Source organism: Astyanax mexicanus, chromosome 12 (assembly GCF_023375975.1).
Source record: "Astyanax mexicanus isolate ESR-SI-001 chromosome 12, AstMex3_surface, whole genome shotgun sequence".
Lineage (NCBI taxonomy): Eukaryota > Metazoa > Chordata > Actinopteri > Characiformes > Acestrorhamphidae > Astyanax > Astyanax mexicanus.
In genome coordinates this window covers 31,546,573-31,562,528 of record NC_064419.1, presented here as the reverse complement: position 1 = coordinate 31,562,528, position 15,956 = coordinate 31,546,573, and the positions used below count along the sequence as shown (strand labels likewise).

The following is a 15,956-nucleotide window of genomic DNA, read 5'->3' as shown; positions in this document are numbered from 1 at the left end:
AAGAGTTTGGGTGATGATTTAGGCATGTAACAGGACTTCAGACAGCTTCAAATGAGTTCACAGAATAATAGAGCAATACTGAGCACTATTGAAGCAAATGCTATAAACTATTCATGAGGTTTTATCTGTTTTTAACCATGATGTAAAAAATGTTTTTGGAACAGTAAGATTTGAGTATTTTGGTTTGCCCCTATTTACAGGTTCATGGGAGCTTTAAGAATGGTACATTCACACACACTGTATGCGGTATTGTATTGTTACTTCAGCGCTGTAAATCTGAAGTAAAAAACAACGGAAAAAACAATGAAACAATGAACAATCTCAAACAGCAAATTTGAAACAAGCCATATTTGCAAGCTGGTTTTAATGTAGTATGGTTTACTGCACAGTTACTAATATGATCAATGTGGCCCGTGACATGATCTTCCTATGTGTGCAATAGGGGTGGGCGATATGGTCCTAAAATATCACAATATTTCATGGTGTTTTTGCAATAAGGATACTCTTGGAGACATGACAAAACACTGATTTTTTATTGCATGTGATATGGCACATCCTTAACTGAGATATTAAAAATACCAGAATTTTATCAGATTTATAACAGACGTCAATGACCCAGAATGTCATGGTACTATTAACGCACTCCAAACATCTTCATAAATCCAGGACTAAAGTAAAATAAATTATACTGGACAGACATAATCTGTCTCTAGTAGATATATAATGGGAAATGATAACAGTGTGAATTTTTCTTTTACTAAAAACAGCAAAAAAGTAGAACCCTGATGTGATAATTAAGGGGTGAGTGATATGGCACTATTTCAGGGTATAATATCGTTCACGATATGCAAAAATGTTGGCGATGTTATTGCATACGATACGATATGGCACACTGGTGGCAACACAACTATAAATAATGATGCATCCACCCCCATGTTTAACAGTTGGCAGGGCGTTCTTTTTAGTCATTTTTTTCTTTCTTTGCTGATTGTAGCAAAGAAGATTTTTTTTCCCCACAGGAATTTCCAAAATGTGATATTACGGGCCCCATCTTACAACCTGCACATGGTGTGTTGTGATGCTCACTGCTATCTCACACCCTGCCAACAGTTTATTTTCATGCCTTCCGTCTGCATAGGTTAAATAGCAAATGGTGCTTATGAATGTATCTACATCGATGGGTGTGGCAGTCCCAAAAATATACTGAACATGTCATATCCACACAGCATTGAAAAAATAATGCAAAAAATATTTATTCTGTTGCTTAAAATGAAGATAAAATCCATGCTCGCCATTCACATTCATGGCACATGCCCACACATTGGATATGTATCCAATCTAGTACCACATTTGAAAGTGGATCAAACTGAAATAATAAGATCTGTATCACATTAAGGCCAAAATCAGATCTGAAGTAAACGTGAACATTAAAGTGAACACAGCCTAAACAACAGACAGTATTTTTTATAATACTGTCACTCTGTGCAGACAGAGGCTCTTTAGCTCTGCTCTAAAGTGAAGCAGAGAGGATGGAAAAAGTAACTCCAGGCCAGACTGTGATGAAAAACAAGATAAATGTCTTTCCACTATTATGTAAGCTTTGCCACGGCTCATCTTTGCTTAGAAACAATAAGCGGTGCAAGTTTGTGCGTTTATCCCCATTTATCCCGCCCCCCCCTCCTCCTCCTCCTTCCAGAGGCATCTACTTTGTGAAATCATTTCAGTAATACCTAAATCACAGTCGCTGGACAAGACAATGCTACACACTGATCATCAGTGCTAACATGGGCTGCGCTAGCTCTGGGGGAAAACGCATTTGAAAATCCTGTAGATTTTCAGAGATTAGGGTCAGGGAGGGGTTGTTGCTCAATCTGATTAATTGTGATGAGGGCTTTGCATGTATTAGCTGGCCCAGCACTAGCAGCAGCAGCAGCAGCGGCAGCAGGAGCGGCAGCAGCAGTGGTGGTGGCAGCGGTGGTGGTGGCAGAGTAAGCAATTTAGGTCAGAGATGTGCAGAGCGTGCACGCTAGCGTAGCGTAGCTTTGATATCACTCCTGGACTATTTATTTTGCTCATTAGCGCTTTGATTCTATCCTACAGCCAACATATGTAACATCCTATTACATTAAAGGGGCAATACATAACTTTTTTTATAATATCTTGTTGGTACAGTGGAATGAAAAAGTTTTGGCACCCCTCATAATTTTCATTATTTTCCTTTATAAATCATTGGTTGTTTGGATCAGCAATTTCAGTTAAATGTATCATATACCAGACAAACTGGTACTGATATTCGAGAAGTGAAATTTATAGGATTTACAGAAAGTGTAAAACAATTTTTTAAACAAAACTAGGCAGGTGCATACATTTGGTCACCCTTATTTGCCATTTTTTGATTTGAATAACTTTAGCACTAATTACTGGAACACAAAATTTGTTTGGTAAGCTCATTGACCCTTGACCTCCATACACAGGTGAATCCAATTATGAGAAAGGGTTAATGTGGGCAATTGCAAGTTTTTCTCCTCTTTGCATCTTCTCTAAAGGGTGGCAACATGGGAGCCTCAAAACACAACTCTCAAATGACCTGAAAACAAACATTATTTAACATGATGGTTTAGTGGAAGGATACAAAAAGCTTAATCTTAGAGATTTCAGCTGTCAGTTTCCACTGTGAGGAACATGGTGAGGAAATGGAAGACCACAGGCACTAGTTAAGCCTTTTCTGAGCACACGCCACAAACAGATTCAATTCAGGTATGCTAAAGCACATTTGGACAAGCCAGCTTCATGTTGGAATAAGGTGCTGTGGACTGATGAACTTAAAATTGTAGAGTTATTTGGAGGACGGTTATTTATGCATGAGGGAAAAAAGAACACAGCATTCCAAGACAAACACTTTACTGCTCCCCACAGTAAAATTGGTGGTGGTTCCATCATGCTTGTGGGGTTGTGTGGCCAGTGAAGATTGTGAGGGGAATCTTGTTAAAGTTGAGGATCGCATTGATTCCAGGTAATATCAGCAGATTCTTGAGAACATTGTTCAAGAATCAGTGATAAAATTGAAGTTAAAGCGCCGGGGCTGGATACTTCAACAAGACAACGACCCTAAACACTGCTTAAAATCTCCTAAAGGAACAAGTACAACATTCTGGAATGATCATCTCAGTCCCCAGACCTGAATATTATTGAAAATCTGTGGTGTGATTTAAAGTGTGCCGTCCATGATCAGAAACCATCATGCAAAAATGAATTGGAGAGGTTTTGTAAAGAAGAATGGTCCAAAATACCTTCAAAAATATGGCAGAATCTCATTGGAAGCTATAGGAAGTGTTAAGACACTGTTATTTCTGCAAAAGGAAGATCTACAGAGAGTGCAAGATAGGGCCAAATAGCATTGGAGGTCATATCGCTAGCTAAAAGCAACATCCACCCACCGAACATGTCTTTGCTACCTTATTTATGGGGCAGAAGAGTAAAACTGTGTATAAAAGATTTTTCACTTTAATCTAAAGCTCGAGCTAAAGCTGTACATTCCGCTACAGTGTGCCCAATGCTGTTAAATCACTTTACATAAAAGCTTAGAGCATCATAGGTTAAGGGTCACACATTTTACACTCCAATTGCATCACATTATCGATATGAAACATTTTATAGGTCAACTTCTTTAGGTTGCTATATGCTGCATATGAAAACTACCATCTTCACAGCTTCACACAGAGCTCTACATGAAAGAAATCCTCAAGGAATTTCCAGGAACATCTTGTAATCTCTTTGAAAAGCGACACACTAAGACACTAAATTAATCCTACGAATCCAACATTTACGGCGCGTCAGCTACTGATTCTCAGTAAGTGCTTTTGATATCGGCGTTATTTAAGGTTTTTTATTTATTCCTTGTGGCGTAATGTAATGCTAACACGCTGAAGCTAAACAGACTTGCTATCTTCTGGCCTTTTGAACCAAGAATTGCTCGTGGATATCACTTTTATACCGCACCAAAGAGAATAGTAACACAAGCGCAGCGACTGGGATGCATTTGATGTTGTCTTCATGAATTCACCCAAAAAAAAACAAAAAAAAACAAAACAACACGCACAAAAAAAAAACACACTCCAAAATTTTCTCATCAGACAACAACAGAAAACACACTACGGCTCACGATCGCATGTGCCAAGTCGGAGGTGTTGGGAGGGTGTGCCGCAGGCCAACTTCACTCAAACACAAACCGCTTTGAACATCAATAAACTCGCAAAGAGATGAGAGCCAGAGATAGAGAGGGATCATCATTAGAACCTGAAAAACAATAACAGGGGCAAGGGGAAGCGTCTAATGATGCCATCAACTCTAAAGCTGGAGATATGAAAGAACATCTGCGTAGGTGTGGGGAAAAAAAGGCACTGGAAGGTTCTGGAAGCTCTGATGGAGGAGCAGCAGCTCAGCCAAAATCTAGCTTACTGGGGGAGCCGGGTTATAAATTATATGCAGCTTAAAAGCTGACATATGTATTTAAATCTGCATTTCGCATATATGTTCCTATATAATTCAATCAGTAACATGATTCTATGAATGTCATGTTTATTAGACTCTATAAACATACATACTTATAACACATTATAATGCATTCATAAGGAATTATATAAAAAAAATAATAATAATTATAGACGTGTATTATTCATTATCAATTGTTATTATACATAAAGGTTAAAATATCATATCTGTTACTAATAATATCTGTAACACCTTCTATGAATGTTGTGTCTATTGATTGCGCATTCATAAGGCATTATAAACATGATGAAGTATAGACATGTTTATTTTGCATTATCAATTGGGATTATAATAAAAAAATTACATATCATATATCTGTTACTTATAATACTCACATTATAATGCATTCATAAGGCATTATAAACATGATAATAACAAATTAGACATGTTTATTATGCTTTATGTTTTGTGATAATAATGCATCATAAGCTGTGCTTGAAATATGTAATGCATCAGGGTTAAATTATCGAACATCTGTTGACTGTTACTAATATTATGGGTAACACTTTCTATGAATGTCGTGTCTATTAAACTGTATACTCTAAACATACTCATAACACATTATAATGCATTCATAAGGCATTAGAGACATGATTATACATATTTATGAAAATCTATAACAACACATTATAGACATGCTTTTTAAGCAATATGTATTGTGATTATAAAGCATCATAATCAGTGCTTGTAATATGTTATACATCAGGGTTAAAATATATATCTGATACTAATAATATGTGTAACACTTTCTAGGAATGTCATGTTTATTAGATTATATAAACATACTCATTACACATTATAATGCATTTATACATATTTATAAAATATATAATAACATATTATAGACATTGTTTATTGTGCATTATACAGTGTAATCAAAATGCACCACTAGCTGTGCATGTATATGTTATACATCAGGTTAAATTATTCTACATCTGTTACTAATAATATGTTCATTGGAGTGTAGGACAACATGCTATAATATAATATAAACTAATATAAGCAACTGTAACATTTGAAATAAGTTGAATTAATGAGTAGTTAAAAGTAATTATAGAAAGCGTTGTTAAGGCAGCTTTATTAAGGTTGTTAGTATAGACATATAACATCTATTATACACAGCTGATGATGCACTATGATCATAGTCCATAATGCATAAAAACATGGCTATACATGTTTATAATGCTTTAAGAATGAATTATATTGTGTTCATCTAATGTCTGGCGTAGTAAAATAATTAGTTCGCCTTTTTCTCCAAGCATGTTTTCATGGGTAATTCATGAGAAACTAATAACCAAAATATTTTAAGCACATTATTGGATATTACTTAATTTTAACATGATTTATTTCTAAAACTAGAATCAATCTTGTTATGCATTATTATCCATTATACTGTGCTATTATTACTGTGCTATTATTACTGTGCTATTATTACTGTGATATTATTACTGTTTATATGCTCTAATATAGCAATTCTGAATTGGTGGGTCAGGACACCTAAAGAGGGTTGTGGACACATTCTGGGCGAGTCGTGGACAGCTTGTATAAAAAAAAAATAAATAAATAAAAAAAAAATTAAAATAATTAAAGCTTATGTGATTTTGTACTTGCCTTTTATATTTTATATATTTTATTAGATTTTAAATCTAATGGTGGATTAAATACATTTAATTTTTACCTAAGCATTTTTGTGTTCTGAAATTTTGCTGTGGAGAAAAATACATTTCAATATAAAATTAATTTTAGTTCCATAACATCACAGATTAAATCAGTTCAGATTCTTTCACATTGTGATTCACATGTTTTGGAGAAATGCGCTGGGGCCCTCATCCTCCTAGACAGTACTAGGGCATTACTAGTGATGGGGGAGTCCTAATAGGTGGGTGGGGTAGGGTGAAAATGGCATTAAATTATAAATAAATTATACATATAAAAAAAATAAATACTTTCTACCAAAGAGGAGGCATGAGGATGATGCCGGAGCTGCATTACGAACTTTACAGACATTTTCTAACATCTTTACTGTTATCAGAGGCCTTTTGTGAAGGCTTCTGGGCACTCGGATGGAGTTGTGGGGCTGTGATTGAGCGATACATCTGTTTTAACTTAAAATGCAGAGTCTGTGGCCAGAGATCAATACGTACGTCCTGAAAAGACAAGAAACCGTGTTAAAAAGTGTCCCTGCCTTAATGCTGCTAATCCTGGGGAAATCACACACACACACACACACACACACTTTCGGAGTTTTGCAGAGTTGTAATGATTGGGAGGTGCTGAGAAGATCCATGCTGAGCCTCTTTATTACAGGGCCTTCAGTAACTACAGTTACAGTGACAGGCTGAGGTCAATACACACAAAGGGGGGTAAACACATGCAGCGAGTCCAGATCAAACACCAGAAAACACAACAAAGTCATCAGAGTCACAACAGTGTCTGTAAGTGTTGTCTTCCTCGAGAAAAGAAAACTCGTTCAGGTGTGGCTCCTCCAGGTCAGCCAGAATTGCCTATTAAAGGATACCTCTGGTGTAAAATGGACTTTTGTTGTAGTAAAACGTGATAAAAAGTACTTACCTTTGATGAATAGCACACCCCGCTTCTCCCACAGCGTTCTGAGATCCAGAAATTTTAACAGTTTGTCCAAACACCCTTCAGACTGGGTGACACAGGGCATAATTTGATAATGAGATAAATCGCTTTTTCCACTGTTATCCAGTCTCAAAGAAGCTCAATACCTCCTTGCTAGAATCTGGAGAGCCCTGCCATTTAAAACGAAGCATTAATAATTTAAAGTGCACAAGAAGCTTATTGAAAAGTCTATGTATATACAGTATATGTCTATGTTATTTTCAGTTTAGTGATGGCGGCACTCGGAGCTGAAGCTAGCGTTATAGGATGTAAACAGTGGCTTTTATAAGCTTTTTGTGCACTTTTTAAGTTAATAATGCATTGTGTTAAATGTCGGGGCTCTCTGGATTCTAGCAAGAAGGTGTGGAGCTACTTTGAGCTGGATAACAGTGGAAAAAGTGATTTATCGCATTATCAAATTATGCCCCATGTCATCCAGTCTGAAGGGTGTTTGGACAAACTGTTAAAATGTCTGGATCTTGGAAAGCTGTGGGAGAACGAAGGTGTGCTATTCATCAAAGGAAAGTACTTTTTATCAGGGTTTACTACAGCAAAATTCATTTTACACCAGAGCTCTCCTACAACCAATTATTTTTATATCATTAATTACAAACACTAGAACCAATTTCATTATTGTTTCATTCATTATAAGTTTGTCTTTGGCTATTACTTTTCAAGGAAGTATATTTTACTATTTTATTTTTTTGCAATGTAATCTCTTTTCCATATGTTTCTGTTAGCTACTGTTGACTGACAGTTCCTGATGCAGTGCCGTCTGAGGGAGGGTTATGTCCTTGCCCTTTCCTCAGTGACATTCCTTTACATTTTATTTTTTGCATGGTTTAATAATATTATGGGCTGGAAAGGAAGAAATATGCTAATTCCTTCCAATCCTTCTTTGAGGAAGATTCTTTTTAAACATTTCAATGATTTTCTCATAAATATGTTGACAAACTTGAGAACTTCTGCCCTTCTTTGCGCCTCAAAACTACACTTTTCGTAAATAGTAGGGATGGGCGATTTGGATGTGCAAAACTAATCTCAACATTTTTCTGCTGAATGGTGATACGATATATAGTCTCAATATTACAAAAAGACTCTTCTGAGTCATTATACATTATACATCATACATTATATAGATTTATTACACACAGAATGATCTATTTTAAGTTTTTTTTCTTTTATTGTTGATGATTATGGCTTACAACCAATGAAAACTCAAAAAACAGTGTCTCAGAAAATGTGAATATTATATAAGACCAATTGGTACTTTTGGCAGTGTGGTCAGTGTGCCAGGTCCTGCTGGAAAATGAAATCCACAACTCCATAAAAGTTGTCAGCAGAGGGAAGCATAAAGTGCTGTAATATTTTGTGGGAAAACACTGTACTGATTTTGGACTTGATAAAACACAGTGGATGAACACCAGCAGATGACATGTCTCTCCAAACCATCACTGTACATCAGTAAATTTTACATTTTATTTGTAAATCAAGAGACCAGAGTCTGGAGGAAGAGTGGAGAGACACACAATACAGGGTGCTTGAGGTCTAGTGTGAAGTTTCCACCAATCAGTGATGGTTTGGAGAGACATGTCATCTGCTGGTGTTGATCCACTGTGTTTTATCAAGTCTAAAGCCAGTACAGTGTTTTTTTCTGGAAAATCTTACAGCACTTCATGCTTCCCTCTGCAGACAACTTTTATGAAGATGCAGATTTCCTTTTCCAGCATGACTTGGCACACTGCCCACACTGCCAAGTGTACCAATAATATTTACATTTTCTGAGACACTGATTTTTGTGTTTCATTAGCTGTAAGCTATAATTATCAACAATAAAAGAAATAAATGCTTAAAATTCGGAACTATTGAAATAAAGTTACTTTTCTTAATTTCTGAGATGCATTAGTACATACATACAAGAAAAATATATCAATATTTCTAAAATCACCCAGCACTAGTAGATACTGCTTTTGCACCAAATCATGACTGTACCAGCAACTGTGGATTTGTCAGCTCAAAACCCATTTCAAAGCACACCATTACACTACATTACATTTTATATATATATATATATCATTATTATTTTTATATTAATTTCTTTAGCCATAAATTGCCACTGTCTCAACTTTTTTTGGAATGTGCTGCAGGCTTAAAATGTAGGAAATAATTAAATAAACGTTGAGCAGAAAAGACATTAAATATCAAGCATTCATGATGTCTGCAGTTAAATAAAAGTATTTGTAAGAAACATTTACATACTGTCTAAATATTTTCTAATTTTGGGGTTTAAAAAAAACTGCAACAAGTGGACCTTGTTTTTGTGTTACTATTACTATTAAATCACTTCAAAAACACAAGTTTACAAAACCAAAAATAGAAACAGAGAATGTGCTTTGGGTTGGGGCACCAACAAGCCTAAATTAGAAGCAGCTGCTTTTTTTTTCTTAAATGCTCTGAATTTGAACTGTACTTAAGGTCAGTCCAGGACGAGCAGCAACATCTGGAGTTCTTTTTTTTCTCATTTTAGAAAATCAGCCACCGCTTCTGCTGCTGCTGCTGCTGCTAAGTCGATCACATTTGAACTACAAGTGACGTAGTGTTCATTCATTCGTTTAATTTCTTTCCAGAACAGACTGTGAGTAAATGAAACTCCCCCAAAACAGTCTCAGGGTCAGAAGCACCATCTTCCTTTCATTGCTTCATCTTTGTCTTTCTTTTCCCTCCTTTTTTTTTGGGGGGGGGGCTTTTTTTATGTTTATCCAAATATCCGGCCCAGTCCATGGCCGGTCTAGGCTGATCCTCCTCTGGCCCACATGTAGTGTTTGACCTCACCAAAGGCTTGGCAGCCGAGCACTTCCCAAACCCAGGACATAATCTGGAGCAGCAGATGTCCTGCCACAGGCTAGCCACTAGCTCCACACAGCTAGATCCCTTTCACTAGCACAGCAGGGCTGTGATGTGTCTTATGATGACTTTATGTATGTTAGCAGAGGGGTCTTTTATAGTGGGTTGAAATACTGTGTGCATTTTGGCCCTCAAAATATTTATATAAAAAAAAAAACATTTTAATTCTTTAATCTCTATTTTTTATATATAGAAATCCTATTTTCCCCACATTAATCACTTTTATTTTCATTTGCATGCATTATTCCACCCTGTAATGACGAGCTGCACAACAGGGTGAATGATTGTAGTGAAAGTTCACTACAGCATTTCATAAAAGTGTGGTTAATGAAAGAGTTGCACATGTTTTTTAATTGTTCATGATGATCTTGTTCTGTTTTACAGATATATTTAGATCGTCTAAAATTATGATTTCAATTATTTTAGCATGACAGAGGGGGCCGATTAATATAGCTAAGTATGGAGAAATATGAGAAATATTAGGTAAAATGAAATACTAGGTAAAAAGACCCATCAAAATAAAACAAAGTAAAGGCTTTAATGTCACTGATGGTACAGATAACTTAAGGCTTGGGAATGATTCCAAAAAATAATTTGCTCTGTTTTAAATTTTTGATATACCTGCTAGACCAGCTCCAGACTAAAACTTTATATTGCTGTGAGTATATTTAGTATTATTAATCTAAAATATCCAGATGCCACCATTTAAAGAGACAGTCTGTAAGTTTTGGGGATTTGGGGATTTGGGAATTTAGCGACCTCTCTGTTGAGAATGTGTAATTTCAATTGCATACAACAAACCTACCAGATCACTCTTGGGGGCGAAACCAGATTTGGCACTAAAATGAAGGCTACACTACGCTCAGCCCTCCGGGTGATCACTCCCTGCCACGCCTCCCCTAGCGATCCCGCAGCTCCAGCTCCAGTGAGCCTCTCAATGCCTCCCGTAAGTCCGGCTTAGAGGCGGCTAATGCTGTTATCTGTATTACATCCAATTAGCTCTACCTTCGGAGCTTGCGGAGACACGTTGACTAGCGTGCTAATGCTAACACATCTACTTAAGGGGACTGCTGGCGGAAGTGAAAGCAGGGGGATGCCATGAGAGGACACACACACGTTTACACACAAACACACACATATAGGCCGTGACCTGCTTATCACACAACCAGCAGGAAGCCCTGAAAGTAAAGACGGTCGGGAATAAAGATGCGATAACACACGCAAACACACACAAAGACACAACGAACACAAAGCACAAACGTACACTCACCTTTGGGCCGACAATAATGAGGATCACCAGGGGGTTCTGAGCGTGCCATTCTGTTCAAAAGAAGATCTGACAGAAGATTAGCCACATAAATAAAACAGAACACACACACACACACCCTAGGCAATCAGGCCAGCAGGTCATCAGGCAGCAGTCAGTCAGTCAAACATTAAATCAGCAGGTTTCCATCTCTGTCCTCAGGCACAACTAAAATGCACATTCCAGAGCTTCTCTGCATAAAAGCTTAATAATCCATTTATGAGCTAAATCAGGTATTTATCAGAGCTAAACGCTAAAACATGCCCTGCAGGACTGGAAGAGAAAATGAATAAAAAAATAAATAAAAAATACGCCTATAATGCAAATGCAGCACCTGCACCTCTCTTCTCTTTAATTTAGATGAAATGTGGTGGTTTACTGTAAATAACTGCATGCATTTAGCATGCATTTAACAATATTACATCTTTAATTATATTTTTTAACTACAAAAGAAGATGTGCAATGTGAGTTCCACAAATTAAGATATCTTCTGTATTTACTGTTTAACTAATATCCATCTAATGAGTTTCTGCTACCCTAATAGTTAATAATGTCAGTATACAGTATCATCGAAAAGAGTTAAACAAACTAAAACACTCTGTGAAGAAGCATTTAGGTGCTCTTATATAAGGTGCTGTTAACTTGCAGTTTCAGAGGCTGGTAACTCTGATGAACTTATCCTGTGCAACAGAGGGAACTATTGGTCTTCCTTTCCTGGGGCAGTCCTGATGAGAGCCAGTTTCATCATAACATTTCTTTGGCAGTTGAAATGTTTTGGATTGACTGACCTTCATGTCTTAAAAGTATTTTTTTCTGTATTAAATTAAGTAGTTTGTGCCATTATATGGATTAAAACATGAATTAGTTAGGGCTATTCACTGTATATCAACTCTACCTCTTCACAACTGATGCTCTTGAACACATTAAAAGGCAAGAAATGCAAGTAATTAACTTTTGACAAGTTCATCTAAGCGGTGAGAGGTGCTACTTTGAAGAATCTAAAATATAAAACTATATTCTGATTTGTTTACATTTTTTTTGTCTATTAAACAATGAATTTCACATGTCTTTCTGCAGAACATTTTGAAATAATGAATTAAAGGCATGTCCAAATTTTTGAGTGGGACTTTATGTCAGTAAATGTGTCAGTACAGCGTGAATTATGCAAAGGTTAGTTTGCTAAGTCAGGCTAGTTATTTGAAATATTACAGTTGCATAATATTAGGCCAAATTTGAAGAGGATTAGTTTTACACTGGCAGGTGGGGTGATGTAATTATTATGAGAGTTTCTCAGTGAATTCAGTCACATAAGTGATTTTTCAAATCAGTCATTTTCACTTAAAAGTCTTCAGCAATCAGACATGTATAAAGGACTAGAGACCCAGACTTGAGTAAAAGGACGAGAGCTCTATCAAAAAAGTGACTTGAGTAGAAGTTCAAGTGTTCTTTAAGAATCATTCTTTGGCATTTTTTGTACTTGAGTATTGCAAGTAGTTTATTATACATGTATGTACTACTCAAGTACTGAAAGTATAAGTACAGTACTGTGTTATGTAGTTATTAAAGAAAGCAGTGGAAGGTGAAAAGCAGAGTGAAAGGCTCTTCTTATAAGATTGATTCACTCAATGATGACCGGCTTCACCAAACCAGGTGACAATGCAGACCATCTACTGCTCTGGCTTTAGTAATAATGGTGGTTTGGAATAATTCCTAACATTTAAAAAAGTAAAAGTGAAAGTAGGAGAAAAATAAAGAATACTCCAGTAGATACAGATACAGCATTTTAGTGCTTAAGTACAGTAGTGAAGTAAAAATAATACTCTAGTAGATATAGTAGTTTAGTACTTAAGTACAGTAGTGAAGTACTTCTACTTTCTTATTATACATCTCTGTCAACAACACAAATGAGTCTAAACTGTTGGAGAACCATAATTTTACCTGAGAAAGCATTCAGGAGGTAGAGAGGATCCTTCACCCTTCTGAGTCCACACACCAGCATAAACACGTGCAGATCTTCTGCTCGAGTTGCACACACACCTGCACAGCCAAACACAAGCAACTGTACATCAGCATGAGATTTAAACTCTTTTTTATTGATTCAGTACATTAAAAATAAATAAATCAGTGAAAAACTAAACAAAAATGTACTATGAAAGTTTAAGGGGGAAAGTTATTTTCTACAGCCCCTCGTACTGTCTATCACTTCTAGAAATGAAAGCTTTTGACTATCTATTATAATTAGCATGGCGCTAATGCTGTAGTCCATTTCTATTGGAAAATGTCCATTTCCCACCCAAGAAAAAGTCAGGAAAGTCTTACCAGCTCCAATTTCAGAATCCAAATCTATACCCGCATACCAAAACTAACCAAAGCAGTATTTATTTATTTTTTTTAGCTATAGCCCACAGTCAGTTATATAGTTTCAAAAACCATATAAGCAATTATGTTAGGGATTACCAAACACCAAAACGTGTGATGCTAATCAGTGGGATGAAAGCACCCATCCCAGCTCCAGTAATGAGCAAAAGCACCAATCTTCCTCGTGATTTTATGGTGGTGTTCATTGTTGCTGCTTACATAGCACTGGATGCTAATCCTAACAACACGCTGAAGAAGCCTTGTACACTTGCATTAAGAATTTCACATTGTTGCTGCTTCCATACTTTCCTATTTATATATTGGATTTTTCACTCTAAAAGGCACACTTAAAATCTTTTAATGTATAAATTCTGCTAGTTAGGTTGTGAGGAGCAGTAAAGCCAGTCTGCTGAAGTACAGCATTATAGAGGAGTTTCAGTGTAGTTTCAGGCATGAGCAGTAATAGCATTAGCCGCTAACCACAGTGCTAGCTCTTTCACTGTTCAGAAGTGAGTATATCGGACTGTAGCCTGCGTATGTACTGTGTTCAAAACAAGCTACGTGGGATGAACTGATAGCTGATAGCTCCCTGGTTTACCGGAACACTCAGGGTTCCTCAGTCTACTTCTATCGGGTGGCATTTACTAGCACTAACCGCGGCTGGCTTGCGTTGCTAACAGTGGCTGGCTAGCGCTGCTAATCGCGGCTGGCTAGCGCTGCTAACCTGGCTAGCACTCACCCTTGGACAAAATTACTATGTATACTATGTATTACTACTGTATACTAAAATAATTTTATGCTTACTGTAAATAAACGTAAGCAATTTACTCACCCAAATAAACAGTTTTCAGGAGAGAAAGCTGTGTAGATTTACATCCAGCGCTAATCCGGCGCTTTTGTAATTTTTTATTATTATTTTTTTAAGAATTAGGAATTTTTTTAAGATTTGTTTTTTAAGAATTAAGTTTTGTTTACTTAAATTTTTATTTTATTTTTTTTATCTTACATAACTTCAGCTCTTTTGGGTGGAACTGGATTAGGAGGTTACAATTTCGCTTCACCACATTCACCACATTTATAATGTGAATGACAAAGTCTCCTTGAATCCTTGAATCAATAGCTAAATATATTGTTTACAATACATATGGGTTGGTTCCTTGAAAGGTATTAAGCCTAGTCTTGGACTATATTTTTAGGCAAACATTTAACACTATGCTATTCAGTAAGGCTAGCTCGATTAGCCTAAATAGCTATAAGCTACAATACTAAACTAAAGCCACCAAACTTTAGACACACACAAAGCATGTCTTGGCAGATGGACTGTATTTGGGGTAAGAGGGGGGGTGCGAGGTCTTTTTACCAAATAACTGCTTCAAAAAAGAGGCTTGATTTGTTTGTAAGTTTGTAAGTATCACTTTAAATTAGTGTCTCGTTGAATGAACCATAAAGAAAACGGGGCGATACAGCGCATCGCAGCCACGCTCCACAAAACAGATCTGAAACTGATAGAGTTCCCATGAAGCCAAAGGACGAGATGTAGGTCAACCCATTGTCCCCGACCTTTATTCATTTCAGGAAAACAGACCCAAAACGAGTGCAGACGGGAAGTGAAGGCTTAATGCAGATTCAGTGAGGTGGAATATTTCTTTCTCCTCTTGAGGAGCTGAGGTCACACTGGAGGTCACTTTTTATTGCAGCATTATAAGCCAGACATGCGACCAGCAGCTAGACGATAACACACACACAGGAAGAAAAAAATATGACTTAATGTATGTTTAATGTGTAATAAATCACATAGGTATTCACAGGAGCTTCCAGTGCGATTTTAATCCATCAGACTGGATCATAAAAACATCAGCGAGAGCATGCGTGACATTCGGGAGTGGGGGATCGTTATTATGCATGAGTTTGGTAACAATGCTCTGTAGGTAGAATAATCTTCTCTGAGTATTACAATGTGTGTGTATGTGTGTGTTTAAGGGGGGGGGGGGGATGTTGGTGGATTACTTCAATACACTACTTCACATCTAACACATCACAAGTATACATCCAGTACTGCACTTTACTCGAAAGACGCAGAATATTAATGTGCATAATTATAATATCAAAATAGTGAGTGAGACGCCATAAATGAAAAGGCCTTTTGTTTTCGAAAGTTGTCCAAAACTTTACATTTAAATATGCAAATGAGATGCTGTTCTTATTAAATATG

The 15,956-nt window shown here is 36.6% G+C and overlaps 1 protein-coding gene across 1 annotated transcript in view; it reads right to left on the bottom strand.

Moving 5' to 3' along the window:
* Window positions 1-15,956, bottom strand: part of glt1d1 (glycosyltransferase 1 domain containing 1) — a 94,033-nt gene that overhangs the window by 25,060 nt on the left and 53,017 nt on the right. The window contains exons 7-8 of the mRNA XM_022670489.2: window positions 13,325-13,423; window positions 11,351-11,400 (exon numbers count right to left, since the gene is read on the bottom strand). Coding sequence (XP_022526210.1) covers window positions 11,351-11,400; window positions 13,325-13,423 — 149 coding nt within the window. The remainder of the gene's footprint in view (window positions 1-11,350; window positions 11,401-13,324; window positions 13,424-15,956) is intronic.